At 44.6% G+C, this 25,998-nt stretch overlaps 2 protein-coding genes and 1 long non-coding RNA gene across 7 annotated transcripts in view; all 3 read left to right on the plus strand.

Moving 5' to 3' along the window:
• The first annotated feature begins 1,536 nt into the window (after positions 1-1,536).
• PPIH (peptidylprolyl isomerase H (cyclophilin H)) lies at positions 1,537-19,782 on the plus strand. Of its 5 annotated transcripts, XM_011945036.1 has the most exons (11): positions 1,537-1,805; positions 2,138-2,202; positions 2,521-2,544; positions 2,814-2,858; positions 4,174-4,216; positions 8,225-8,317; positions 9,361-9,448; positions 9,927-9,967; positions 10,719-10,804; positions 15,538-15,542; positions 19,643-19,782. In XM_011945036.1, exons 1-9 carry the CDS (start codon positions 1,740-1,742, stop codon positions 10,785-10,787), a joined length of 534 nt encoding a protein of 177 aa, XP_011800426.1. In that variant the 5' UTR covers positions 1,537-1,739; the 3' UTR covers positions 10,788-10,804; positions 15,538-15,542; positions 19,643-19,782. The 5 variants fall into 5 exon arrangements, with proteins under 5 accessions (XP_011800426.1, XP_011800398.1, XP_011800408.1 ...); XM_011945008.1 differs by lacking the exon at positions 15,538-15,542 and having other exon boundaries at positions 19,612-19,782; XM_011945018.1 differs by lacking the exons at positions 15,538-15,542; positions 19,643-19,782 and adding an exon at positions 18,751-19,060.
• Positions 19,783-22,009: 2,227 nt separating this feature from the next.
• On the plus strand, positions 22,010-25,072 carry LOC105513974. Its single transcript, XR_001002110.1, has 2 exons — positions 22,010-22,165; positions 24,606-25,072. It is a non-coding gene; the product is annotated as an uncharacterized LOC105513974 (long non-coding RNA).
• A 543-nt stretch (positions 25,073-25,615) lies between these two features.
• Positions 25,616-25,998, plus strand: part of YBX1 (Y box binding protein 1) — a 20,012-nt gene continuing 19,629 nt past the window's right edge. Inside the window, exon 1 of the mRNA XM_011945060.1 lies at positions 25,616-25,998. This exon is cut by the window's right edge and continues 4 nt beyond it. Coding sequence (XP_011800450.1) covers positions 25,978-25,998 — 21 coding nt within the window. The 5' untranslated portion in view covers positions 25,616-25,977.

The following is a 25,998-nucleotide window of genomic DNA, read 5'->3' on the forward strand; positions in this document are numbered from 1 at the left end:
ACTGTTTTCATAGTCAAGTTACTCAACCTCCTTGAGCCTCAATTTCTTGATTCATAAAATGGGAACAATAATAGTTATCTATCCCACAGGGTTGTGAGGACCAAATGAAATGAAGCATGTAAAGTATTTAGCACTTAGTAACTGCTTAATAAACTGCTAGCTTTCACTAGCAGTTTATCAATGTACAATTTTTTTCACAGCCTCATCAACATTGGGTATTATCAATTTTAAATATTTATTCTAAAACAGTTGGTATAAAATTATACTGAAGCATGACTGCTGCTGTTCCTTTTCTCCCTCTTCCCCTTTCTTCTTTTTCATTTGAAGGCGACCAAGAGATGATCAGTAACCAGGAATAAAAATGACCCTTTAAATTGAGACACACTGGATTTTTATATGTAATTCTTGCTTCCTCCGACGACAGAGCTAGAAAAGATGATCAAAGGACCTAGGAAATAATAACTACTATATTAAATGCATGCTGTTATATTGAATGAGTCTTGCCCAAGGTCCCCTTCTTTCACTAAATTCATTGAATCTATATTTACCTACTATGTGCTATTCAGTAGGAGACATTGCAGCTACAGCTGCGAACAGGACCGGGAAAGTCTCTACTTTCATGGAGTTTATATGCTATTAGGGAGGAAGATGTATGTGTGTGTGGCGGGAAATGAGGTGCAGACACATACCATACAAATGTGAAATGGGGGGTGGCATGAAGAAAACAAACCAGTGATCTGAGTGACCAAGGGCTACTTTAGATTAGGTCTAATGTTGCCTCTGAGGAGGTAACATCCGGGGTGAGCCCTGAACTACAAGGAGCATTACTTCCCACACGCATACCCCAACCAAACCCCACCATCCCCCCGCCAACCCACATTAAGATCTGGAAGGAATATTTCAGACAGAAGAAACAGCTATTACAAGGCCTTAAAGAAAGGAGGGATCTCAGTGACCTGGAGGAACAGACAGGTCAGAGCACAGAAACTAAGGGCAAGTGGTACAAGATGAGGTCAGGTAGGTAATAGCCAGATAAATGCACTGGAGGGCTTCGTACGTACAGAATTGGATTTTATTCTAAATATAGGAAGCCAGGAGTTATTTTAAAAAATAAATAGGAATCACAAGAGGTATTTTAAAAATAAAAAATAAAAAACTCTAGTTACTCTGTCGGAAATGAATTGGAAATGACCAAACTGGTAGCTTGTGGCAGAACGGAAACATAATCTATTGTCCTTAGAGGACGAGACAAATATTTACTTAGCAAGCCTTTACGTGCCAAGCTGTTCTAAACGCTGAGAATGAACAAACCAGAGTTCCTGCCTTCACGGTGTTCACAGACTAGCGGGCAGAAGACAGACACAGCACGTGTGGCGGTGTAGAGGGCTTGGTTGCAAGAGCCGATAAGGAGGACCCTGGCGACTGCCTAGTCCAAAAGCCCTAGCTAGAACAAGATCAACTTGTACTGCCCTGAGTACAGCCACGTGAGTGGGGTGACCATCGACCTTAACCAAAAAGATGTCAAGGCTTTCCTCCTCACTCCCGCGTCCCCCGTCCCAGCGAGTCTTCCAGCTAGACCCCAGCAGCCTCAGCACACACCGCCTGGGGCGACAGCTTCCGGGGGCGGGGCCCGGTCTCGCTCGGCGTCCACCGCGCCTGCTCCTGGGACGAAACCCGCGGACAGGGCTTTAGGTTCGCCGGAATCCCACGCTCCTGACTTCTGCTTCCGGGTCGGAGCCATGGCGGTGGCAAATTCAAGTCCTGTTAACCCCGTGGTGTTCTTTGATGTCAGCATTGGCGGTCAGGTGAGATCCAGGAGGCTACCCACACCTGCGCCGAAGGGAAACTGCTCGGGGCTAGCTAGGCAGGCAGAACTCACCAAGAGAGAGAGGACTCGGGAAGCCAGTCAGAAAGCGAAATTGCACCCGAACCTACCGACCTGCAGGGCGGGGGGAAATGAGGAGAAGTCTCCCCAATCCTAGCGCCCCGCTTCTGGAGGAACTGGGCGGTTAGACCAGGGAGGCGGAGGTGGGAGATACCGAGCGGCAGGGTGGTGGGTCAGCCCATCCTGCCCCCAACTCCGTGAAGCCCTCATGGTCTTGGACTGGGCCTTCTGACAGTCTCCCGCTGATTGCAGGAAGTTGGCCGCATGAAGATCGAGCTCTTTGCAGACGTTGTGCCTAAGACGGCCGAGAACTTTAGGTAAGGACGTGCTCCAGCTCCGCTGGATTAGCTGAGGCAGAAGCCGGGTTCCAGTCAGCCGCCTGAATAGCGTGTCTACCTCTGTCCGTCCGCTCACTGCTCTTGAGACCTGATTCCTCCGTGCATTGCTCTGTCTGGTTGCTGTTTGGATTGTTCCCGTGTTAATTTACGTTGTTAGTCTGTATCTCTCCATGTCTGGACGTCTGGCTGGCCGATTGGTGGACTTCCTGGCTCCATTGTTTATTCTTTCCCGTCTTTAGAGGCGGTCACGACTGTGATGTCATAGTGATTGAATCGTTCACTTTTTGTCCCTTTCAGGCAGTTCTGCACCGGAGAATTCAGGTCAGTTTCAGATGTGTTTGACTTCTTTGCCTGCTCCAGAGGGGTGTTCTGGGGCTGCAGTGAGGGTATCGGTGAACCACCTGCTGGCCTTGAATGATTGCTGGTGACAGTGCTAGAAGGTAATGCCCCAAGGGTCTGTCCCTAGTTTATTTGCCTTCTTTATGTCTGTCAACCATCTTTAGGAGAGTCCTTTTGGCTCCAGTGCATGCTAAACTGGAAAGGCCTTGTGCTACCTGCTATCACTCCAAGTCTCTTTCTTTTTGTTATAGAAAAGATGGGGTTCCAATAGGATACAAAGGAAGCACCTTCCACAGGTAAGGCTTTTGGCAAGCCATCCTAGAGTCTTTCAGAAATATTTCCTGGGGGATTAGGCTCTTTAGAGGAAAATAAAACCAGAGGTAATTGTTACATTTCTTGAGAAGAAATGTTTTTGTGGACTCAATAACTTAAGATTTATTAAATATTGTAACTCTACTTATACTCCCCCACTTCTTATGTCTTTAAAACAGAAACTACTCATCTTGACAATATCCTTTTTCATGCACTTGTTTGTGCAAATGCAGATTTTTTAAGAAGTACACTTGTAATCCTAAAGTGCATATAATATATTCTGCTAGTTGATATTTATAACTAATTCCTAAAATGATCATATATGATTGTCCAAGGATAATCATATTTCCTGGGGAGTGGAGTATGGCAACACTTAGTCTCATTTCAATATAGAATCTTTCTCATGGCCTCACTGTGGTTAGTAACAATGTTAGCACATAATTACATCACAGCTTTAGAGCTGTGGGTCTCTAATCCCCAGTAAGACTCCTGTGAAGTGGTACGTGTGATCTGCATTCTACAGAGGAGGAAACTGAGGATAAGAAAGGTTAAGGACCCTCCCTAGGGGTAATAGCTAACAGTTGTTAAGCCCTTACATGTGTAGCAGTACCTTTCACATAAATTCTCTGTAGTACTTTCCCCCAAATTTACATCAAACCCTTGATCTGCCTTTTGCTTTGGCAAGTAATGTGGTCATTCTTCCTACAGGCTTTCAGCCCCTTCTTGTTACTGTTCAGGTACCAGATCATGCACTTGATCAACTCTAACATGCCCTAATTTATAACTAAAATCCTTCTTTATGGTTAATTATCCTTTCAGCTTAATCATTCCAGGAAAAGAATAATCTTCTTTTTTTGTTGTTTTGTTTTCTGTTTTTTTTTTGGAGACAGAGTCCCACTCTGTCGCCCAGGCTAGAATGCAGTGGCATGATCTTGGCTCACTGCAACCTCCGCCTTCTGGGTTCAGGCAATTCTTCTGCCTCAGCCTTCCAAGTAGCCGGGACTACAGGCATGTGCCACCACGCCCGGCTAATTTTTGTATTTTTAGTAGAGATGGAGTTTTGCCATGTTGGCCAGGCTGGTCTTAAACTCCTGGACTCATGTGATCTGCCTGCCTTGGCCTCCCAAACTGCTGGGATTACAGGCATGAGTCACCGCACCCAGCTAAGAATGGTGATTTTATAATAGCTGAAGTGATAGTGTATTTTGAAATCAATGTTAATCTAATACAATAATAACAAAGTCTATGTTTTTCTAAACCATAAAATCTTCTCTCAGTATTCTTTGCTCTCTGTTTCAGGGTCATAAAGGATTTCATGATTCAGGGTGGAGATTTTGTTAATGTAAGTACTATTCCTTTCCTATCAAAGACCTATAGTTTTAGTTTTTATTATTGTTGCAATTGCTGTTTTTACTACAGAGACCCCGTCTTAAGGATGGAGAACGATAGCCAGGTTTGATGGGGGTGTTGGAGAGAATGGTGATAGGAAAGTTCTTGAAAGTGGCTAGGTACAGCTGACTGTAGATAACAGACTTTAGCACTTTGATTGAGGCATTAACTTCCATGGTCCAAATCTCAGCCTTTTTGAGCCAGAAATTGGACTTTTTAAGAATACCCTGTAGATGATCTATGATAGGTTCACACTAATTAGTCATATGAAACTTAGTCAGAAATCAGCTATGGTTTGTTTTTGTTTTTGTTTTTTTCTGAATGGAGGTAAATCTCCTTATAGTGGACTAAATGCTTGTCACATTTGCTCTTTTACTTCTGGTGTCACAGTGCCTGGAAGGCTGAGTTTTTCATAAGAAGTTGATTTGTGGGCAAGGAATCAGAGCGAGATAGGTAGATAGTTCTGGAGGAATTCTGCTCTATGCACTGGGAGAGCCCAGTTAAATAGTTCTTTTTTGCTAACCATAACTTTCTTGGAAGTAGACTGTTTTTGTCCCCCATATGAAGCCTCCCTCCCCACCCCAACCTTGGAGGGTGTGGGATAAACTACATTTTTTCTTTCTTAAACCTGCTTTCGTCCTTACCCACCCACTTCTGTGCATGGTCTTTCTTTACTCTTACTAATATCATTTGGTTAGTTGTGTTGCTATTTTCTTGGATCTGGGAGACATTTGTTCTCTTTTATGTGTTTATTTAGTCTGGCTCTCATGAGTTTTTAAGACCTCTTTCCTTTCCTATGCAATATAGGGTTGCAGAGTGGCAGGTTTTAGGCTGATATATGCTTTTAACTATGTTTTGTTTCATCTGCATGGTATTGTATACCTGTGAAATGGCACAAAAAAAAATCCTAGTTTTCTCTTTAAAAAATGGAAAGTGGAAGTACGCTGGGCCTGCATTTCTCACAGTGGCAGTGACAGTGACAATTGGTTGGAATAAAGGAACTGGTCCCTTTGGACATGGCATATCTTTGCCATTTCACCAGTCTCCACAACTGTTTCCCTTATTTATGTTGCCTGCTCCTGTAGGCGTTTGTTTGCAACCCCTGGAACAAATAATAGTAGTGGGGTTTGTTAGCTGGTAAGAAGGGCGGAGAAGCTATCCTCTCTCTCTTCTTTCCTTTATTTTCTCCTAGGCTCCCCTGTTGCCCAAGGAGAGGAATAGCTTTTTACTAGTCTTTGCCCCAGGCACATCTGATCACTTGTTGATAACTCTGGGGTTAGACAATAGTTGCTCATTCTGAAGGGTGAGTTAAAAGCAATTGGTGGCAGGGCTCACATCTGTAATCCCAGTACTTTGGGATGCTGGGAGGATTGCTTGATCCCAGGAGTTTGAGACCAGCCTGGCAACATAGTAAGACCCTATCTCTACAAAAATAAAAAAATTATTTTTTATTTTCATATTTTTGGTGGTGTGCGCCTGTAGTCCCAGGTACTTGGGAGGCTGAGGTAGGAGGATCCCTTGAGCCCAGGAGGTCAATTCAAGGCTGCAGTGAGCTATGTTCATACCACTGCACTCCAGCCTGGAGGACAGAGTGAGACTTTGTCTAAAGGAAAAATACAAAAAAGCTTGCTTAGAACCTTCCTTGGGGAAGGCAAAATGGAATGAGCAAGCGCCAGAAAAATCAGAATTTGAGACCTTCCAAAGTTGGACCAAGAGTATTTGTTTTGTTCATTTATTTTTGGTTTTAATAGTATTTATTATTTTGTTTGTAAAAGAAAAGTGCAAAGAAGAAAATAAATCACCAGATGAATTACCCTCAATCTCACCTCACAATATACTATTGGCATTTTGGTTTACAGTTGTCAGCCTTACCTTAGTATGTATATGTGTGTTTATATAATTTTTAACAGACTTAAAATAATTCTGTGTTTTACTTTTTTTGTACTTCATAATTGTCCATACTTTCCCTTGTCATTATGTCTTCTAAAACATACTTTCTAATAGCCACCTAATATTTCATTGTGAATGACAAGTTATTTGATCAATTCACTATAGTTGAAGAATAGTTGCTTTCTATTGTTTGCTCCAAATTATTAATTTTGTAATTTTGCCTATTGTTTCTGGAGAACTATAGATAATGTGATTATGGAGAATGGTGGTAACTGGTGTGTCCCTGAGGTTCACTGGGAAATTGGAGATGAACTTGTTTTCTCTCTTCCTTCTGTATGAATAAGTATGTGGAGTTAGTTAATGACATAATAGCTCATTTGATTATTTATATAGTGCTATATTGTTTGCAAAGTGCTTTTTACAGACACTATCTAATTGAATCTTCATGATAACTGTAAAGAGTAGGTAATTTCCCCCTCACTTGATAGATGAGGAAATTGAGGCTCACAGATAGGAAGTGACTTTCCCAGCTCTAAGTGGGAAACTTATCACGAACTCAAATCCAGGTCTTTTTTTTTTTTTTTTTTTTTTTTTTTTTTTGTTGAGATGGAGCCTCGCTCTGTCGCTCGCCCAGGCTGGAGTGCAGTGGTGCAATCTTGGCTTGCTGTAACCTCCACCTCCCGGGTGGGTTTGAGTGATTCTCGTGCCTCCGCCTCCCGAGTAGCTGGGATTACAGGCGCTGCCACTGCACATGACTAATTTTCATATTTTTAATAGAGATGGGGTCTCACCATGTTGGCCAGGCTGGTCTCAAACTCCTGACCTCAGGTGATCCACCCGTCTCAGCCTCTCAAAGTGATGGGATTACAGGTGTGAGCCACCACGCCAGGCCAGGCCTTTCTAATATACAGACTTGATTTTATTTGATAATATTTAGCCAAATAAAGGTTTGAATTTGGACAGTTTTTTTGTATTCTCTGGCTTATATTAATGGTAGTCCTTGTCCCAGAAAGGGACCCTTGATTCTTCACTCACTGTTGACTCTACACCGGGTCAGTATTTTCCCTTTCTCCCATGCACTCTTTATCTTCACTAACTGGTGAGGAGAGCTTGAGCTTTTTGGCAGTCCTCAATATTGCCTTTAAAACTCAGGGATTCTATTTAAGGCACTGCAAATATGGCCTTGGTCAAATTGTGTTATTACCCAGACTTCAGTTTCCTCATGAAAAATGGGGAAGATGATAATGCTTATTCCTCAAGGTTGCTGGAAGAGCAAAGAGATAATGCAAATAAAGCTAGTTTAAGCAGAAATTGGAAGTTTATAATAAAGGGAGTGTTTCATGGAACTAAAGAAAGAAATAGAACTAGGAACTAGAACCATAGAGAACCAAGGCAGTTCTTTATCTCTGTTTCTCTAGTGCTTGCTACACTCTTGTGTTGTGTTCTCTTTCTGTTCTCCAGCCCACCTTGCAAATGGTAGTCACATCCAGCTTCCAGGTTTACATGATTCAAATTTAGCCTCAAAGAGAGCATCTATCCCACCTCCAGATTCCCGGAGAAGGAACTCTAGTTGGCCCAGTGTGAGTCAGGCATCCTCCCTGGATCAATCAACTGTGACCAGGAGGGTGGTATCATGTTGTACATACAGACTGCCAAGAGCTCACCCACCCTCTTAGATAGTTTGGGGAAATGGGGTGGTAGTCACTTAAGTGGGTACTTTTATATGACTGCAGGCATGACAGTCTTCGGGAATGGCAAGGATTGAGTATGTGATCACCTTGTTGTTGTTCCCTACTTTGTCTGCATCTTAATTGATCTTTCTAGAGGCCCAGCTGTGACCTGTTTTATCCAATCTATAAAATGCTCCAGCCAGTTTTTGTGGGCTGTAGGTACCTTGTATAAGGCTTGCTCTGATGGCAGGGTGGGGTCAAATAGGTGCAGCTTCCAAGATGACCAACAAGAGTAAGAATAGACTTTAAAGACGTCAGGCTTTAGGTGCGACAGTGTTCTTCCTCTGGTTTCCAGGGACCCAACACTCCAAGTCACTAATATTTCCCTTCTCTCTGCTCAGGGAGATGGTACTGGAGTCGCCAGTATTTACCGGGGGCCATTTGCAGATGAAAATTTTAAACTTAGACACTCAGCTCCAGGCCTGCTTTCCATGGTAAGTGAGGTCCAATCAAGGTTTTGCGTTATAGCCAGCTGGTTTCTGGGCCCCTCTTGAGGCCCAATGCTGTGTCTTGGCATGATGAAAGCAAATGCTTTCTTTCTCTTGCTTGCCCCAGGACTCACCTTTACCACCTCTTTTCTCAGTCTGGTTTGATTGAGAAAACCAGTAGGTATGTGGTGGATTACAGGCGTGAGCCTGTATCACGCCTGTAATCCTAGCACTTTGGGAGGCTGAGGCGGGTGTATAACCTGAGGTCAGGAGTTCAAGACCAGCCTGGCCAACATGGTGAAACCCATCTCTACTGAAAATACAAAAAATTAGCCAGGTGTGGTGGTGGGTGCCTGTAATCCCAGCTACTCGGGAGGCTGAGGTAGGAGAAATCACTTGAACCCGGAAGGGAAGATTGCAGTGAGCCAAGATCGCGCCACTGCACTCCAGCCGGGGCAACAGGAGCGAAACTCCGTCTTAAAAAAAAGAAAAGAAGAAAACCAGTAGGTAAGGCCCTCTAGCAGGCTAGCAGGCTGGGGAACTAAAATATGAACCAGGGTTTCTGTCTAGGCATTCAGCCCTACTGCTCAGAATGTAAAAAGCTGTGTTTTCAAGACATATTCATAGCTGGGCGTGGTGGCTCACACCTGTAATCCCAGCACTTTGGGAGGCCAACGCAAGAGGATTACTTGAGGTTGAGGTCAGGAGTTTGAAACCAGTCTGGGCAACATAGTGAGACTTAAGTCTCTACTGAAAAAAAGAAAAAAAAAAATTAGCCAGGTATGGTGACACACACCTGGAGTCCCAGCTACTAGGGAGGCTGAGGTGGGAGGATTGCTTGAGCCCAGGAGTTTGAGTCTGCAGTGAGCCATATCCTGTTCATCTCTGTATCCTTGGATCCTAGCTTAGGCCCTGGCTCATAAGAAGTGCTAAGTTAGATTTACTGAAAAAAACGTGGAGGGATTAGGGTTACAAGCTCTTTTGGGAATCTTGCCCATCAGCTAACATGGCCAAGGAAACTTACTGCAGGTATATTTGGTTTCCATCAGGCAAACAGTGGTCCGAGTACAAATGGCTGTCAGTTCTTTATCACCTGCTCTAAGTGCGATTGGCTGGATGGGAAGCATGTAGTATTTGGTAAGTCCTACTCATGTCCCATGGTCCAGGCCCCATTCACTGCAGATGGAACCTCCAGAGGAGTTAGTTCTCAGACTCTTACCAAGAATGCTCAACTCGGATAACTGCTTAGGTGGTAATAGAGAAAACAGAAATGGTGGGGAGGTGGGGAACATGTTTGGCTAGAGAACTAGAGGGAAGGACAAAAGGGCCATTTGATATAGTATGGAACCACTCGGGGGGAAACCCAGTAGCTAGCACCAAAGAAATGCCATAGAGGCAGCATGATACAGTGAGACTTTGGAGTCACTCAGATATAAGCGTGAGCCCTAACTCTACTTATTACCTATGACCTTGAGCAAGTCATTTCACCTCTACCGCATCTTAATTTCCTAAACTTAGTAAGAGAATCTAATGAGGTAATAGCTAAGAATGGGCTTTGGAAGCTGGAAAACACTGTGTAAACAAGAATAAAATCCAGCTCACACTCTTCCTACAGGAAAAATCATCGATGGACTTCTAGTGATGAGAAAGATTGAGGTAAGTACTGTTTTGATTTTTCTCTTTCTCTCCCATTCTGGTCTGGTACTGTGTGACTAGCATCCAGGAGCTAGAGAAGGGGGAATGAGCTCCAGTTTGTTAGGCCCAGTCTTCATTGCCTCAGGAAAAGGGAGGAGAGACCACGTAAGTTAGCCTGTCTGGTCAACACTGAGGTTTGGCCCCTGACGACCCTGTTGCCTACTTGATAAAATTCTACTCCTCAGCATTGTGTTCAAGGTCCTTCATGATTAGTCCCTGTCTACTTCTCCATGGCCCCTTCTCCTGCCACTGCCTCTTTCATGTTCCAGTCACATCAGGCTACTAGCTCTTCCCTAAGTCTGCCATACACATCCCTGCCCCTTGCTCTTTCCTGCTCCTGAGCCTTTGTTCACACTGTTTCTTGTAGCTGGAATGCTCTTCTTTCCTTCCCTCCTGGTGGAATCCCATTCATCCTTCTAGGCACAGTTCAAATAACCCTCTTTTGTGAATCCTTCCCTGACCTCTTTAAGCAGCAATTTAGTTACCTGTCTACCCCTTATCCAATTCTCTCTTATAACTTTTTGTTATATTATCATAGGTTTGATGTTTTCTAAGTGTTTTGCATTTTCTCTTTGATACCTGTCTGCCAGGACATGGACTGTTTCTGAGTGCTGAGTCCTTAGCACAGGGGCTGGCAGGCATCAGTAAAAGTTTGATAAGGGAACGAGGAAGTGCCTGAGTGGATGAATGTCCATTGTGCTTTTTTTCCTAGAATGTTCCCACAGGCCCCAACAATAAGCCCAAGCTGCCTGTGGTGATCTCACAGTGTGGGGAGATGTAGTCCAAAGACTGAATCAGGTAAGTGTGGTGTCTTTCTCCTATTAGGTTAGGAGTCAGACCTCAAAGAAGACAGCATGGTCCAGTGGAAAGATCTTTAGTCTTGAAGACATGAGATTGAGCACAGTTCCTCTGTGTGTGACCTTGGAGTAGTCACTTTCCTTCTCTGAGCGTGTCCTCATCTGTCAAATGGAAATACTGTAATACCTATCTCTCAGAGTCACTGTAAAAATCAAAAAAGAAAGGGTTGTAGGAGCACTTTACTTTTCTATCACTTTGTAATGTACAAAGTATCAATCTGAAAACTACTCAGGCAGTTTGTAACAGCACTTTCAGACTACAGTTCCATTCAGTAGTCCCCCTAGAAAGACCTGGCTCCAGGCCTGAGTAACTCTCTGCTGGGACCAGGCCAAGCAGCCAGGAGACATGCCTGTCATGCACCTCATCAGAACTGATACTGCAATTCCAGGCCTTGACTTCGTATTTGCCGGCCTCACAGGTGGATGTCTTGCATCTTCCAGCCTACATGGACTCATTTCTTACCCACTGCCTGCTCTGCGCTGGGCAGCATGCTCGCTGCAAAGAGCGGGGCAAAGAATTGAAAGGTGTCTCCTTTCAGGAGCTCATGGGAAGTAAGACATTCTCAGAGGTCATCACTAGCAATATGAGTGACACTGCCAAATGTGAGAAGAGTACAAGGGGGAAATCCATCACTTCCAGCCAGGTGAGGGGTAGTGATGTTTTTCTTTTTTTTAATTTCAAACCTGCAAAAAAGTTAGAAGAATACCTTGAACACCTATATATCTTCACTTAGATTCACCAGTGATTACCATTCCTTTTTATTGCTTTGCCTTGACATTTGTTTTTTTCTTCCCTTCTTGCCTCCTCATCCATTTCCATTGCCTTTCCTCCTCCCTCCTGCTCCTCTTCCCTCCATCCTTCCTATTTTTCATCCTTCCTTCCCATCTTCCTTCCTTTACCCTTTCTTCTTTTCTTTCCCATTTGAAAGTTGCAGACTTCTTGACACTTTACCCCTAAGTATTTCGGCGAGGAACTCCTAAAAATAAGAATATCCTATGTAACCACAATATTATCTAACATATAGTACATTTTCAAACCTCCTCAGTTGTCCCAAAAGTAACTTTTGTAGCTTAAAAAAAGGTGATCCCATCAAGCTTCCCATATTTCATTTCATTTGGTTTACACAAGTAACATAATACACTCTCATTGTGAAAACTTTCACACCAAACAGATAAAGTGAAAGCCCCTCTTGATAACACCCACCCCCAATTCCACTCCCCTTTCCAGAGGTCACTTCCTTATCAGTTTGATGTGTGTCCATCAGGGCCTTTGCCTTGCCCATCTAATTTTGGGAGGTTTTCTTTTTCCCAAATGAACTCATACTATATTTTTCATGTTTTAGAAAATTATGTCTTGAAAACTTTTCCTTCTTAGTTCATGTAAAACCACCTTGTATTAAAAAATGAAAACAGCCCAGCACGGTGGCTCACTCCTGTAATCCCAGCACTTTGGGAGGCCAAGGAGGGCAGATAGCTTGAGCTCAAGAGTTCGAGACCAGCCTGGGCAACTTGGTGAGATCCTGTCTTTCCAAAAAAAAAAAATTAGCCAGGTGTGGTGGTGCAAGCCTGTAGTCCTAGCTACTCAGGAGGCTGAGGTGGGAGGATTACTTGAGCCCAGGAGTTTGAGGCTGCAGTGAGCTATGATGGCGCCACTATACTCCAGCCTGGGTGACACAGTGAGACCCCATCTCAAAAAAAAATAAAGAAAAAGAAAAACCAAAACTGCAGTGCAGCCTGAGCATCCCTAATCCGAAATCCCAAATGCTCCAAAATATGAAACTTTTTGAGCACTAACATGACATTAGAAGTGGAAAATTCCACACCTGACCTCATGTGATGGATCATAGTCAAAAATTTGTTTCATGCACAAAAGTATTTGAAATATAAGATTACCTTATATAAAATAGCTATAAGTAGCTAGGACTACAGGTGTGTGCCACCACGCCCGGCTTAATTTTTATATTTCTTGGTAGAGATGGGGTTTCACCATGTTGGCCAGGCTGGTCCAGAACTCCTGACCTCAAGTGGTCTGCCCAGCTTGGCCTTGTAAGGTGCTAGGATTATAGGCATGAACCACTGCCCCCAGCTGAGCATTAGTTCTTAATTTTATATGTTGTAATTGTTTTCTTCAGAATTTATTTTAAGAAAAAAATTAGTATTATGTTACTTAAGTTTGGTGATATTCTTTGTTAAAGAGAAATTCTAAATTTTGATGAAGTCCAAATTATCAGTCTTTCACTGCTTTTTGGTTTTGTCTGATTTAAGAAGGTCTTTATTACCTCAGATCACAATGTTTTCTGTGTTTTTTCTAGTATTTATTTTTTATATGGTGGAACTAAGATCATTTTTCTAGTATCTAGTATAAATATACAAATAAGTATAGTCTTATTTGTATATTTATAAAATCATCTTATAATTAATTTTTCTGTATACTGTTAAGATAGGACTTTTTCTTCTTTTTTTTTTTCCAAATGGAGATCCAGTCAAATACTTGACCATTTTAATGACTCTACAACACACCTTTATCTATGACCAACTCTGTTCAGAATATCTGGCACTTACAGGCATTCAGTAAAAATTTATTACATGAGTTAAGTAGAGAGGGAGAATGTCAGGCATTTTCGGCAGGGAACTGGTGTGAGCAAATGCTGAGGCTGGAATGCACAAGTGTGTGCTGAGAGCTGCATGTGGACCTCTCTTGTTCAGCCAGATGATCCCTTCTCAGGCTCACTTGACACCCTGAGCTTTCCTTTCTGCCAATACTGGGTACCCCTTGGGCCCAGCCTGCTCTCCCTCTTCAATGGCTGCTGGCCATTCCTTCTCTCTCCTGCTCATTTCTTTGCTATAACTAAAGTTGAGTTTATAGGTCCTTTCTTTCCAAAGACTGACCACTGATCACTACCAGAGGACAGACGATAACAAAAAGAATAAAGTTTAGAAATTCTTTATGTTGGGGCCTCTTTTCTGTATCTTTCTGAGTCTTTTACATAAAGTTACTGGAAGTCCTTATTGCGGTTTTATTTCTGAGGGTGGGGATCATCAACCCTCCCCCCTCCCCACTGTTAGCAAAAGTTATATGAACTTTTGCCTTTAAGAAAGCCCTTCTTCTCAGCCTGCAACCCAAGCAGAATGCATTCCTCAGGTGGCCGTTGTACATTCCACAGGCCCTCTAGACCAGGACTGTCCATAGGCTGTGATGATGGAAAGGTTTTAGATCTGGGAGGTCCAGCATGGTTGCTACGAGCCCCATGTGACAACGGAACACTTGAAATGTGGCTGGTGCAACTGAGGGACTACACCGTTAACTTTTTTAAAATTTATTTATTTTTTATTTTTATTTGTTTATTTTTGTTTTTTTGAGATGGAGTGTTGCTCTGTCGCCCAGGCTGGAGTGCAGTGGCACCATCCTGGCTCACTGCAACCTCTACCTCCCGGGTTCAAGCAATTCTCCTGCCTCAGCCTCCTGAGTAGCTGGGATTACAGACGCACACTGCCATGCCCGGCTATTTTTTGTATTTTTAGTAAAGATGGGGTTTCACCCTGTTAGCCATGCTGGTCTTGAACTCCTGAGCTCAGGTAATCTGCCCGTCTTGGCCTCCCAGCCTATTTTTTTTTAATTGACAGAACTAGGCCGTAATTTATTAAATTTAAATTAGGCTGGATGTGGTGGCTCACACCTATAATCCCAGCACTTTGGAAGGCCGAGGCGGATGGATTGCTTGAGGCCAGGAGTTTGAGACTAGCCTCACCGACATGGTAAAACCCGTCTCTACTAAAAATACAAAAATTAGCCGGGCATGGTGACGCACCCCTGTAGCCCCAGCTACTCCAGAGGCGAAGGTATGAGAATCTCTTGAACCCGAGAGGCAAAGGTTGCAGTAAGCCAAGATTGTGTGACTGCACTCTAGCCTGGGCAACAGAGCGAGACCCTGTCTCAAAAATAAATAAGTAAAAAATAATAATAATAAATGTAAAGAGCCAATTGTGGCTAGTGGCTACTGTACTGGACAGTGAGCTCTTTTAAACATAAGCCTCTCAGTCTACTCACCCTGGCTTGCTCAGAACTGAATCTCATAGCTAATACGTAAGGACACTATAACTAAAGCAGTTATCCTTCATTGAATTCTTCCTGTGCCCAGATAATGAGCTAAGAACTTTACTTGAATTATCGCATTTCACTTTACCGAAAATCCCTATCATAGGTTTTAAAGTGTCAGGAAATCTGGGGGCAGTCTAATGTAAAGGGGTTCCACAGATGGGTGCCCCATTTTGGGTTTCTGAATAATGTGATTTGGGAAAAATTAATGAAAGAGGAGATGAATTTCCCAGGGAGCAGGGGTCTGGAGGGAAGGGAAGTGGTATTTTTAAGCCCTATTGGGCAGTACTTCTTATACTTTAATGTGCATATGGATCTCCAGGAGATTTGTTATAAAATAGTGGTTCTGACTCAGTGGGTTTGGATAGGAACTGAGATTTTGCATTTCTAATCAGCTCTCAGGTGATGCTGATGCAGACTTTGAGAGGCAAGGCAATGGGGAATAAGAGTCTATCTTTTAAATGAGAACTTGTCATATTCCAAAGAAAAAGACCAAGAGGAAGTAATCTCTTGGTGGCACTAGTCCAGCAGGAATCCACGGCATTCACATCAAAGTATCACCTAATCCTGCATTTGAGGCCTTGTGCCCAGGCACTGGGCATATGCAGTGAAACAGCTAGGAAGGCGATAGAAGACAGGTCACTTGATCAATTCTACCTCCCTATGGAGCACTTCTTTCCAGAACCTTTGTGTTTTGCCTTCCTAGGTTCTGACTTTGGTTTTAGTGAAAATGAAGTTTTGTGTACAACTTTTTGTTTTTTTAAGACAGAACCTCACTCTGTCGACCAGGCTAGAGTGCAGTGACACAGTCTTGGCTCACTGCAACCTCCACCTCCCAGGTACAAACGATTCTCATGCCTCAGCCTCCCGAATAGCTGGGATCACAGGCATGCACCACCATGCCTGGCTAATTTTTTTGTATTTTAGTAGAGACAGGGTTTCACTATGTTAGCCAGGTTCGTCTCAAACTCCTGACCTCATGTGATCTGCCTGCCTTTGACTTCCCAAAGTGCTGGGATTATAGGCGTGAGCCACCATGCCTGGTCTGTACAACTGTAGGTATAGAAACCTTGGTTTTATCTCAGTGAGTTCTGGGAGTTTTTTTTTTTTTTTAGACAGGGTCTTACTCTGTCACCCAGGCTGGAGGGCAGTGGCACAGTCACAGCTCACTGCAGCCTCGACCTCCCTGGCTCAAGTGATCCTCCCACCTCAGCCTCCTTAGTAGATTGGATTATAGGCGTGCACCACTACACCCAGCTAACTTTTTAGACATGGGGTCTCACCATGTTGTCCAGGCTGGTCTCAAACTCCTGGCCTCAAGCGATCTTCCCACCTCAGCCTCCGAAAATGTTGGAATTACAGGCATGAACCACTGTGCCCAGTCCTTGGAAAACTTGTTATAATGAATTTGGATATGTATAGCATAATGAACCTCTACCCTCAGGATTCTCCTACTGTAGTCTGAATGGATTCTTTGCTACTTACATATACATGGGAGAGGGTGGCACCTCTTTTTTGAAAGCCTGAGTTCTGGCAACTCTGCTAGTCTGATATGCTATCCCCCTTCCCTGTGATCCTCAAACCTGGTACCAGTACCAAGTGGTGGAGAGCTTTCGTTAATTCATTGTTGCCTAGATTCTCCAACAGATAATAATCATTTTGGGGCACTTGTTAAACCTACGAATTCCCAGATCCCTTCCCTGGAGCATTTGATGTGGCTTTGGGGTGGGACTCAGGATGTTATGTTTGTACCAAGTATCTCACGTGCTTCTTAATAGAGGAGTGTGGGAAACACTACTTTAGTTAGTGCTGGGATGACTGTCTTTTAATATTTGGATCTTAGGAAAAAAGATAGAATTAGCACAATACATAATTTTACAGTTATTACAGCTTACAGTGAGGCAATATTGAAGTTCGAATAGTGATTAGCTTAAAAAGTAAATTGTACCTGTGGATGATAGATATTGTAACAGTTGTGAAGGTGCTATGTGAATGACTAAGGTTTAGGAAACACTGTCTTTCATTCTGGAATTACCTGTAGATGCGAGATTCCCATGGGGGAAGATGAGGAAAGATGTGTTGGTAGCAGTTGGGCTCTATTCATTGCACAACTAAGTGCTGATGAATTAAGATAGGTCCCATGCTGCATACGAGGCGACAGATTTGAAAAGTCCAGTTCCTTCCTTCAAGGAACTCAGTCTCTTGGGAAAACTGACAATTGCAGTACAATAAAGCCCTGTATTGGAGGTTTTAGATACATGCCCAGATCTTCCTGGAGTGGCTGGGTAGACTACAGAAGAGATGATGCTTCAGTTTAGTAAAGAAAGAATGTAACTGGTCAGGTGGCTAAAACTGGGCAGGGCATTCCAGGCAGAGGGAACAGCCTATGCAAAGTCACAAAGGCAGCAAACAGCAGGAAGTGTGGAGGAAGCTGCAAATAATTCAATATGACTGAAGCAGGAAAATATGAAAAGCAAACGGTAAGAAGGCTGGAGAGAGGCCAGGGCCAGTAGTGAAAGCTAGTGCCAAGCTTAGCAGTTTGTATGTTATTCTGAGAGCAGGGGCTGACTTTCAGGCATGAAGTAATTTTTCCCCTCTGGGGAAGGAGTCCATTGTGTTCCTGAGATTCTCAAAAGGGGCACTGACCCTCCAAAAAAGAATCAGACCAACATGAACCACTGAAGGATTTTCAGCAGAATATTGTAGTTGAATTTTCATGTTCAGAAGATGATTCTGGCAGCATTGTGGAGGATGGGCTGGAGGCCGGTGTGGAGTCCACTGCAGTAGTAGTCCAGGCAAGAGAAAAGAGGTTTTACATAAAAATATGGGTCTGGGGAGCACTGGAAATTTGGCAGCAAATATTTATGTGCCTGCTGAGCATGTGACACTATTTGTTCCCTGTCCTGAAATGCAGAAGCTCTGCCAGCTGAAAAGGCCAGGGGAGGGGAGAATGTCTGGCTCCAGTCCATTCCAGTCCAGTACAAAGGCAAAGCTTCTTGCATTGCAGCCAAGTCTTACACACACAGAGTTTCCATTCTCTTCAATGGAATACTATACAGCCTTAATAAAAACAAAGAGGTAGATCTGGATGTGTTGGCAAGATTTCTAAGGTAAGTTAAGTGACAGTCAAGATGTAGTAATTTATGTAAGCATGTTACTGTTTATTTTGAATGACTTTCAGGAATCTCTGCAGTGATATAAAGCAGACTGTTGATACTTCTGCAGAGTAGAGATAGCAAAGAGACTTTTCAGTTGCCTTATTTAAGCTTGAATTTTCTACCTTGAACATGTGTCTTGTAATAGAAATACATACTGTTTATATGTAGTTTTAACTAATCCTAAATCCTGCCAGCACCTCCCAGGAGCCTGCCCACAGCTGTGGCTAACATCAGTTGTGAATCCGTCGCTGATCCCTCCACCTCCTCTTCTAGGTCTAAGCTCAGACAGTGGTTCCCACCTGGGTGCTCCCGCAGCACTTGGTTCATCTCTCCACTGTGGCATTTAACACACTGTATCACAAATATGTCGGTCTGTTTTTCCCTGGACTGAGATCATGCTGACTAACATAGTGCCTGGTCTGACAGAGCTTAGGTCCTGGCACACCATGCAGCTTACAAAGTACATTTATGCATTTTCATACATTTTGCTTGAGGCCCCACATTTAAACTTTAGTCTGTGCCTACAGTACGATGCCAGCACTCATTGTGCACTGGAGCAAGGTGTGGCATGTCTGAGGAATGGCAGGAGGAGGGGGACAATAGTATCTGAGTATACTTACCCTGTTCTCTTAGTATAGCTTGCTCGACTTCAAGGCCATAAACTGAGAATGTGGACTGCCCTTTCTCTTACCTCTGGGACCGAAACCTGCAAGGAAGAAGGATTACTTTTTGTTCTGGACCTCCACAGAGAGCCATCAGAGTCTGACAAAAAGAACAAAGGCTTTGGAGCCAAGTAGACCAGGAAGCCCCACCACTGTCTAATTCTGTGACTTTAGTCAAGCCATGAAACCCCTTGGGACCCTACTCCTTTGCATTATTAGATAATATATAATGCATGGAGTTGTGAAGGGCAAATAAATGAGACAGTATGCTTGACCATAAATGTTAGTTGCTTTCTTCCTGGTTCTTTTGTAATTTACTGCCCAACTTTGCTCTGGGGACCCAAAGGTCTGACCTATGGTGAGACTCTGACCTGTTCTACCCTTTTGGGAAAAGAGGATTGGGAGTGCAGAGAATAGCTGGAAGTGGCTGGGTACCGTGGCTCATGCCTGTAATCCCAGCACTTTGGGAAGCCGAGGCAGGCAGATCACAAGGTCGAGAGTTCAAGACCAGCTTGGTCAATATGGTGAGACCCCCGTCTTACTAAAAATACAAAAATTGGCTGGGTGTGTGGGTGTGGTGGCATGTGCCTGTAGTCTCAGCTACTCGGGAGGCTGAGGTAGGAGAATTGCTTGAACCTGGGAGGCAGAGGTTGTAGTGAGCTGAGATCGTGCCACTGCACTCCAGCCTGAGCAACAGAACGGGACTCTGTCTCAAAAAAAAAAAAAAAAGGAACAGCTGGGAGCATTGTCTCATATGGGATGTCCCCTTCCAGTTGCTCTGAGGTGCTTACCTCCCCATCCCACATTGACCTCCATGTCTCTGCCATTGTAGGCCTTCCCTTCTTCTTGGTGGTGGTCTTGAGTAAGATAATCTGGAGTGGCCCCCGTGTTTGGTTCCTTGCCTGCTGCTGCCCCATTTGATCAAGAGACCATGGAAGTGTCAGAGATTCAGAATCCAAGATTGTCTTTAAGTTTTCAACTGTAAATAAAGTTTTTTTGTATGTTTATTGTTTTTCTTTTGGTTTTGTTTCTGTGTTGTTTTTAAATAGTTGTAATAGCCCTGTCTCCTCACACCTCAGCTTCAGCTAGGAGGACTGGCACTCCTCAGAGGCCAGCATGGACCAGTGCCAAGCTTTTGCCGTGTATAGTTGATGCCTCTGACTTGCAGGCAGTTGTAGCAAACCTAACTCTCTTAGGTTAAAGCTGATGGACAAAGAAGGCACAGCCCTAGGACTTTACAGCTCTACTTATTCCAAGGATGTTCCCAGTAGGATCAATTTGGTTAGTTCTGGATGAAGCCCATGGGGAAAGGGTCACTAACTTGACCTATCTACTTACCTCAGAGCATCCTTGAAAGAGTCAAATAACAGAGTGGATATGAAGGTAATTTGTAGTAAACAGCAACAATACCTTAGAAAATGTTAGTTTTGGGACCAGGTGCCATGGCTCACACCTGTAATCCCAGCACTTTGGGAGGCCAAGGTGGGCGGATCACTTGAGGCCAGGAGTTCAAGACCAGCCTGGCCAAGATGGTGAAACCCCAGCCCTACTAAAAATAAAAAAATTATCTGGGCTTGGGGCACGTACCTGTAATCCCAGCTACTCTGGTGGCTGAGGCACAAGAATCGCTTGAACCGAGGAGGTGGAGGTTGCAGTGAGCCGAGATCACATCACCGCACTTCAGCCTAGGTGACAGAGTGAGACTGTTTCAAAAAAAGAAAATGTTAGTTTTGAAAGGAAACAGCTCAACATATAAAGATCCCACTGAGCCGGGTCCTGTAGCTCCTGTTTATAATCCCAGCTACTCAGAAGCCTGAGGTGGGAGGATCACTTCAGTGCGCAGAAGTTCAAGACCTGCCTGGGCAACATACCAAGACCCCGTCTCTACAAAACAAAAATTAGCTGAGTGTGGTGGCACATACCTGTAGTCCTAACTGCTCAGGAGGCTGAGGCAGGAGGATCCTTGAGGCTAGGAGTTTGACGTTGCAGTGAGCTATGATCGTGCCACTGCACTCCAGCCTGGGTGACAGAGTGAGACTCCATCTATTTTGAAGAGGCAAAGAAGAAAGTTCCCTGATGTTTCTTTCATGAGGCACTTTCTGTTTGCTCTCATTCTTACTTGCTTTCTTCTGTCTTGTGGATGGCGATGCCTCTTAACTACTGGCAGCAAAATACTGCAGGAGCAAAGGTAGCAAACAGCTGAATTCTATGACAATAGAACTTGATTAAAAGTGTTTCAGTGTGTCAGATGACAAGGGAGATGGTGATAAGGGCCCTACAGTATAGACACTTGCAACTCTCTAGCCAAGGAAACATACTTCAGAGGACATTGTAGAGAAAGGACTGTCATCTAGTGGAGGAGAGATTTTTAAGTAACTATATAGGGTGGGATTGTAAATAGATGGGAAGGAGGATGAACAGCTGTGATCCAGAGCTCACATTCTTGTGATGGGCTGTTCAGCTGCACTCTGTTACATCTGGCACCTACATTCTATGCCAGTCTCTGTCCCAGGCCCTGGAGCTGAGTAAGATGTGGCTCATACTTGTGATAGGAGACAGGGACAGTTTCAATGCAAGGTGGTATTAGAATGTGAGCCTGTATGAGGGCAGGGCACGACACTTGGTCATTTTTTTTTTTTTTTTTTTTTGAGACAGAATCTCACTCTGTCACTCAGGCTGGAGTGCAGTGGCGCGATTTTGGCTCACTGCAACCTCTGCTTCCCAGGTTCAAGCAATTCTCCTGCCTCAGCCTCCCAAGCAGCTGGGACTACAGGCGCCCGCCACCACGCCCGGCTAATTTTTTGTATTTTTAGTAGAGACGGGGTTTCACCGTGTTAGCCAGGATGGTCTCGATCTCCTGACCTCATGATCTGCCCGCCTCAGCCTCCCAAAGTGCTGGGATTACAGGCATGAGCCACCGCACCCGGCCTGTTTTGTTTTTAACTGCTGTGTCACGGAGTCTCGCTCTGTCCTCAGGCTAGAGTGCAGTGGCGCGATCTCAGCTCACTGCCAGCTCCGCCTCCCGGGTTCACACCATTCTCCTGCCTCAGCCTCCCGAGTAGCTGGGACTACAGGCGCCCACCACCATGTCCGGCTAATTTTTTGTATTTTTAGTAGAGACAGGGTTTCACCGTGTTAGCCAGGATGGTCTCAATCTCCTGACCTCATGATCTGCCCGCCTCAGCCTCCCAAAGTGCTGGGATTACAGGCATGAGCCACCGCACCCGGCCTGTTTTGTTTTTAACTGCTGTGTCCCCAACACCTGGAAGTGAGCTTCTGGAATCTAATAGATGCTGAATAAGTATTTGTTGCATGAATGATAGTGGTATGAGAGGAAGAGGGGAAAAAAGGGGGAAAAAGGCTTCTTGGAAGAGGTGACGTTTGAGGTAAGTAGTGACAGGCTTTAATTTGCCAGATTAACAAGGTGGCAAGGGCTTTCTAGGAAGAGGGAACTATGTTCTTAGGCCACAGTCTGTTAGAGATGGGGGACAAGGTAAAAGTTATTTTGCAGAGATTCTTGGGATGAATCCCTTGCCCATCACATCACTTAAAGGCAGGCACTGGAGTTGTCTGTACTGTGGTCACCACGGATGCCTGGGTGGTGTGAGCTCCCAGGATAGCAGGGAGACCAGCAAAGCTCTGGAGTGGTGCTCTCCTACTTTGGAACAGGAAATGAAATTTGTCATGAATTGTTGATGCTTGTAGAGAGGTGGCTACAAGAAAATTATTTTTTGAGACATAGTTTCACTCCATCACCCAGGCTGGAGTGCAGTGGCACAATTCCAGCTCACTGCAACCTCCACCTCCCGGGTTCAAGTGATTCTCCCTCCTCAAACTCCTGAGTAGCTGGGATTACAGGCACATGCCACCATGCCCAGATCATTTTTGTATTTTTAGCAGAGATGGGGTTTTGCCATGTTGGCTGGTCTCAAGCTCCTAACCTCAAGTGATCTTCCCTCCTTGGCCTCCTGAGTAGCTGGGATTACAGGCACATGCCACCATGCCCAGATCATTTTTGTATTTTTAGCAGAGATGGGGTTTTGCCATGTTGGCCGGGCTGGTCTTAAACTCCTGACTTCAAGTGATCCGCCTGCCGCAGCCTCCCAAAGTGCTGAGGCATGAGCCACCATGCCTGGCTGCAAACTACTTTCTTAAACAGCTCATCCTCAGGCTCACTGAGCCCGAAGAGAGCTGAATGAAGTAACTGGATGAGTAAGTAATGATACTTTTTAAAGTAACATTGAAAAGACAGATGTTACACAATTTGTATTTTTGCTTGAGAAGCCATCCCTTCAAAGCAGTTACATAGTGAGGTTGTTCATTTATTCGTAGAGGTGCTGCTGCAATATTTTCTAAGTGTCTTTGTAACTGGAGAAAAGCTCTCAAGCCTATAGGGCATGCTTTTAAATGTCCTCAGTGTTGGCAAAACTGCCTTTTGAGGAAATATTTTAACATTCAAAAGTCATCTGGAGCTGGAACATATGAACACAGGCTGTGGAATCCACCCACTCTCCATACACATTGCTGCTGAAAGTCTTTTTCACCTGGATTACTGGCACAGCTGCCCAGATTACCTTTCTGCTGCCAGTACCCTTTTCAATTCATTTCCTACACCATGTCGCTCATTTAACAAATCTTTTAAGGTATTATGTGTCAGGAACTAAGATGCCCAAGGAAGTCACAGTCTGGTGGGGAACATTTAATTCGAGCAATACAGTGTGTTGGGATGGGAGGGACTCTTAACCTAGTAGCATCTGAGCGAAGACCTAGAGGATGAATTAAGCAGGCAAAGGAGGAGGAAAGGAAGGGTGTTATATGCAGAATTTTATGTGATACTCCAAAGGAAAACAGTGGCTAAAGGACTCCACTAGGTAAGTCCTTTCTCTACAATGCCCTCTGAAGCATGTTTACTTGGCTAGAGAGTTGCAAGTGTCTGTTCTGTAGGGCCCTTGTAATATTTCACCGTCTCCCTTATCATCTGATACACTGAAGCAACACTTTTAACCAAGTTCTATTGTCATAGAATTCAGCTGTTTGCTACCTCTGCTCCTGCAGTATCCTGCAGCCAGTAGTTACAAGCACCTGGAAGGTTGGACCGGTAATACAAGAAAAGACTAAGACTTCTTAGAAATCATCGAGTCCAGTAAACCACATTAAGGAATCTGGACTACCCTAAGGGTAATGGTAGTCACTGGAAGATTTTAAGTAAGACAGTGTCATGATCAGACAGATGTTCTCAAAAGAACTTTCTGGCTGTTGTGGTGGGGAATATTAGAGTAAGACAGAGGTAGAGAGGTGTGGTTAGTAGCCAACAGCACTGCTCTATACTAGGGATCAGCCGACTACACTCCGTTTTTCTGTTAAAAACGAATGGTTTTTAAAATGTTTAAATAGTTGAAAATATGTAAAGATTCGTATCATGTAAAAATTAGGGCTGTTCTCAAGCTCCAAACCTGAGTAGTAAGTCAGAACCATATTGTCGGCCAAGCTTGTATTATTAACTATTTGGTTCTTACAGAAAAAGTTCCTACCCCTTGCTCTAAGCAACTGGCGATGATGGCCTACAGTAGTGGCAGTAGGAATGAAAAGACTCTGAACTGACATTTAGAGAGTTTAGGACTGACTCAAGAAGGCCTTTAGGAGGTGGAACTGACAGGCCTAGACGGCATTGGTAGGGGTAAGGGATACTGCACTAGCCTCCTAACTGCTTTCTCTACTTCCATTCCTTGCCCCTCTGCAACCCATTCTCCACTCCGCAGCCATTTTTAAAAAGATGCCCCTCCCTACTTACGACTCTAAAATTGCTCTTCTCGCTCTTCCCCTCAGGATATATTTCCAATTAAATATACCTAAGTGACTCTGCCCACCTCTGCAACCCAATGTCACATTCAAGTCTTACTGAACTATTTGACTGCATTTCCCGACATCCCACCTCTTCTCGCCTGTACCCTGTGCGCGGAGTCAGCCCTCCACCTTCTCCCTGCTTCCACTCCCAAGATACTTCGTGCTTTTGCAGCTCTGGAGTATTTACCGTGATGGCTGTTTAAATTTCTGCCTCCATCAGAAGGCAGAAACTGACTCGCGAACTATTCCATCCCCAGCCGATAGTAGACGCTTAAAAAAGAACTAAAGAAGGTGGGTGGAGGACTTCAGTAACATCAGGTGGCAGCCTCAATTTTATCGTTTGTGAAACGTGGATAGTAATCCCTCTATCACATGGCTGTTGTACGAATTAAATGAAAAAAACATAACACGCTAGCTTGTTCAATAAATGTAAGTTGAATTAAATCTGATTTGTGGCCAGTAGAAAAACACGTTAACACTTGAAAAGGAAGACACATTTTTTAAAATATATGCCTGGTAAAACGGATCAGAAGGCAGGTCCCCACGGAGCACACCCTCGCCCTAAACATGCTGAGCCCGGGCTGCCAGAGCCTGCGTGGTCCCTCCAAGGTGACTGCTCCGACAAAAGCGTACGCTCTTCAAACGCATACGTTTAAGGCAATTCCAGAAACCCTCGGCTGTACCGCGAGTACACGGCCATTAAAGAAAAGACGACTCTATGCCCGCCGTAACGTTCTCAGATCACAGGGACCGTATTTGGTGCAGGGAGGGAGGGAAGCCTTTTCTTCACGGGGAGCTAAGGCGTCGTCGAGCCCCCTTCCAATCCCGGGTCCGGCCGGGTAATCCCTGCCCAGCGTTCGGGCGTGCCTTTTTTCAGCCGAGACACAACCCTGAACGTGGGGCCAGCCAGCCCGGCAGCTGCCTCGTGGAAGTCACGTTCCCTCTGCCCGTCCTCGCAGGTACTCTATGGTTTTCGTGGCCGACTACTCTAATTCTAGTTCCGGTCTCTATGGCGGCCGGCGGAGGCAGGAACGGTTGTAGGTCGGCTGAATTAGCCGCCAAAGGGCCAATGAGAGTGGAGGACTGATAAAATGTTAGTCAATAGAAGCCAGGGACTGAGGTCAGGTGGGCAGATTGACAGTACCACCGGCCAGTGAACAACGGCTAGGGCGGGTCGATCGTAGGGCTTATCCCGCCTGTCCCGCCATTCTCGCTAGTTCGATCGGTAGCGGGAGCGGAGAGCGGACCCCAGAGAGCCCTGAGCAGCCCCACCGCCGCCGCCGGCCTACTTACCATCACACCCCGGGAGGAGCCGCAGCTGCCGCAGCCGGCCCCAGTCACCATCACCGCAACCATGAGCAGCGAGGCCGAGACC

Source organism: Colobus angolensis, unplaced genomic scaffold, assembly GCF_000951035.1.
Source record: "Colobus angolensis palliatus isolate OR3802 unplaced genomic scaffold, Cang.pa_1.0 Scaffold106, whole genome shotgun sequence".
Classification (NCBI taxonomy): domain Eukaryota; kingdom Metazoa; phylum Chordata; class Mammalia; order Primates; family Cercopithecidae; genus Colobus; species Colobus angolensis.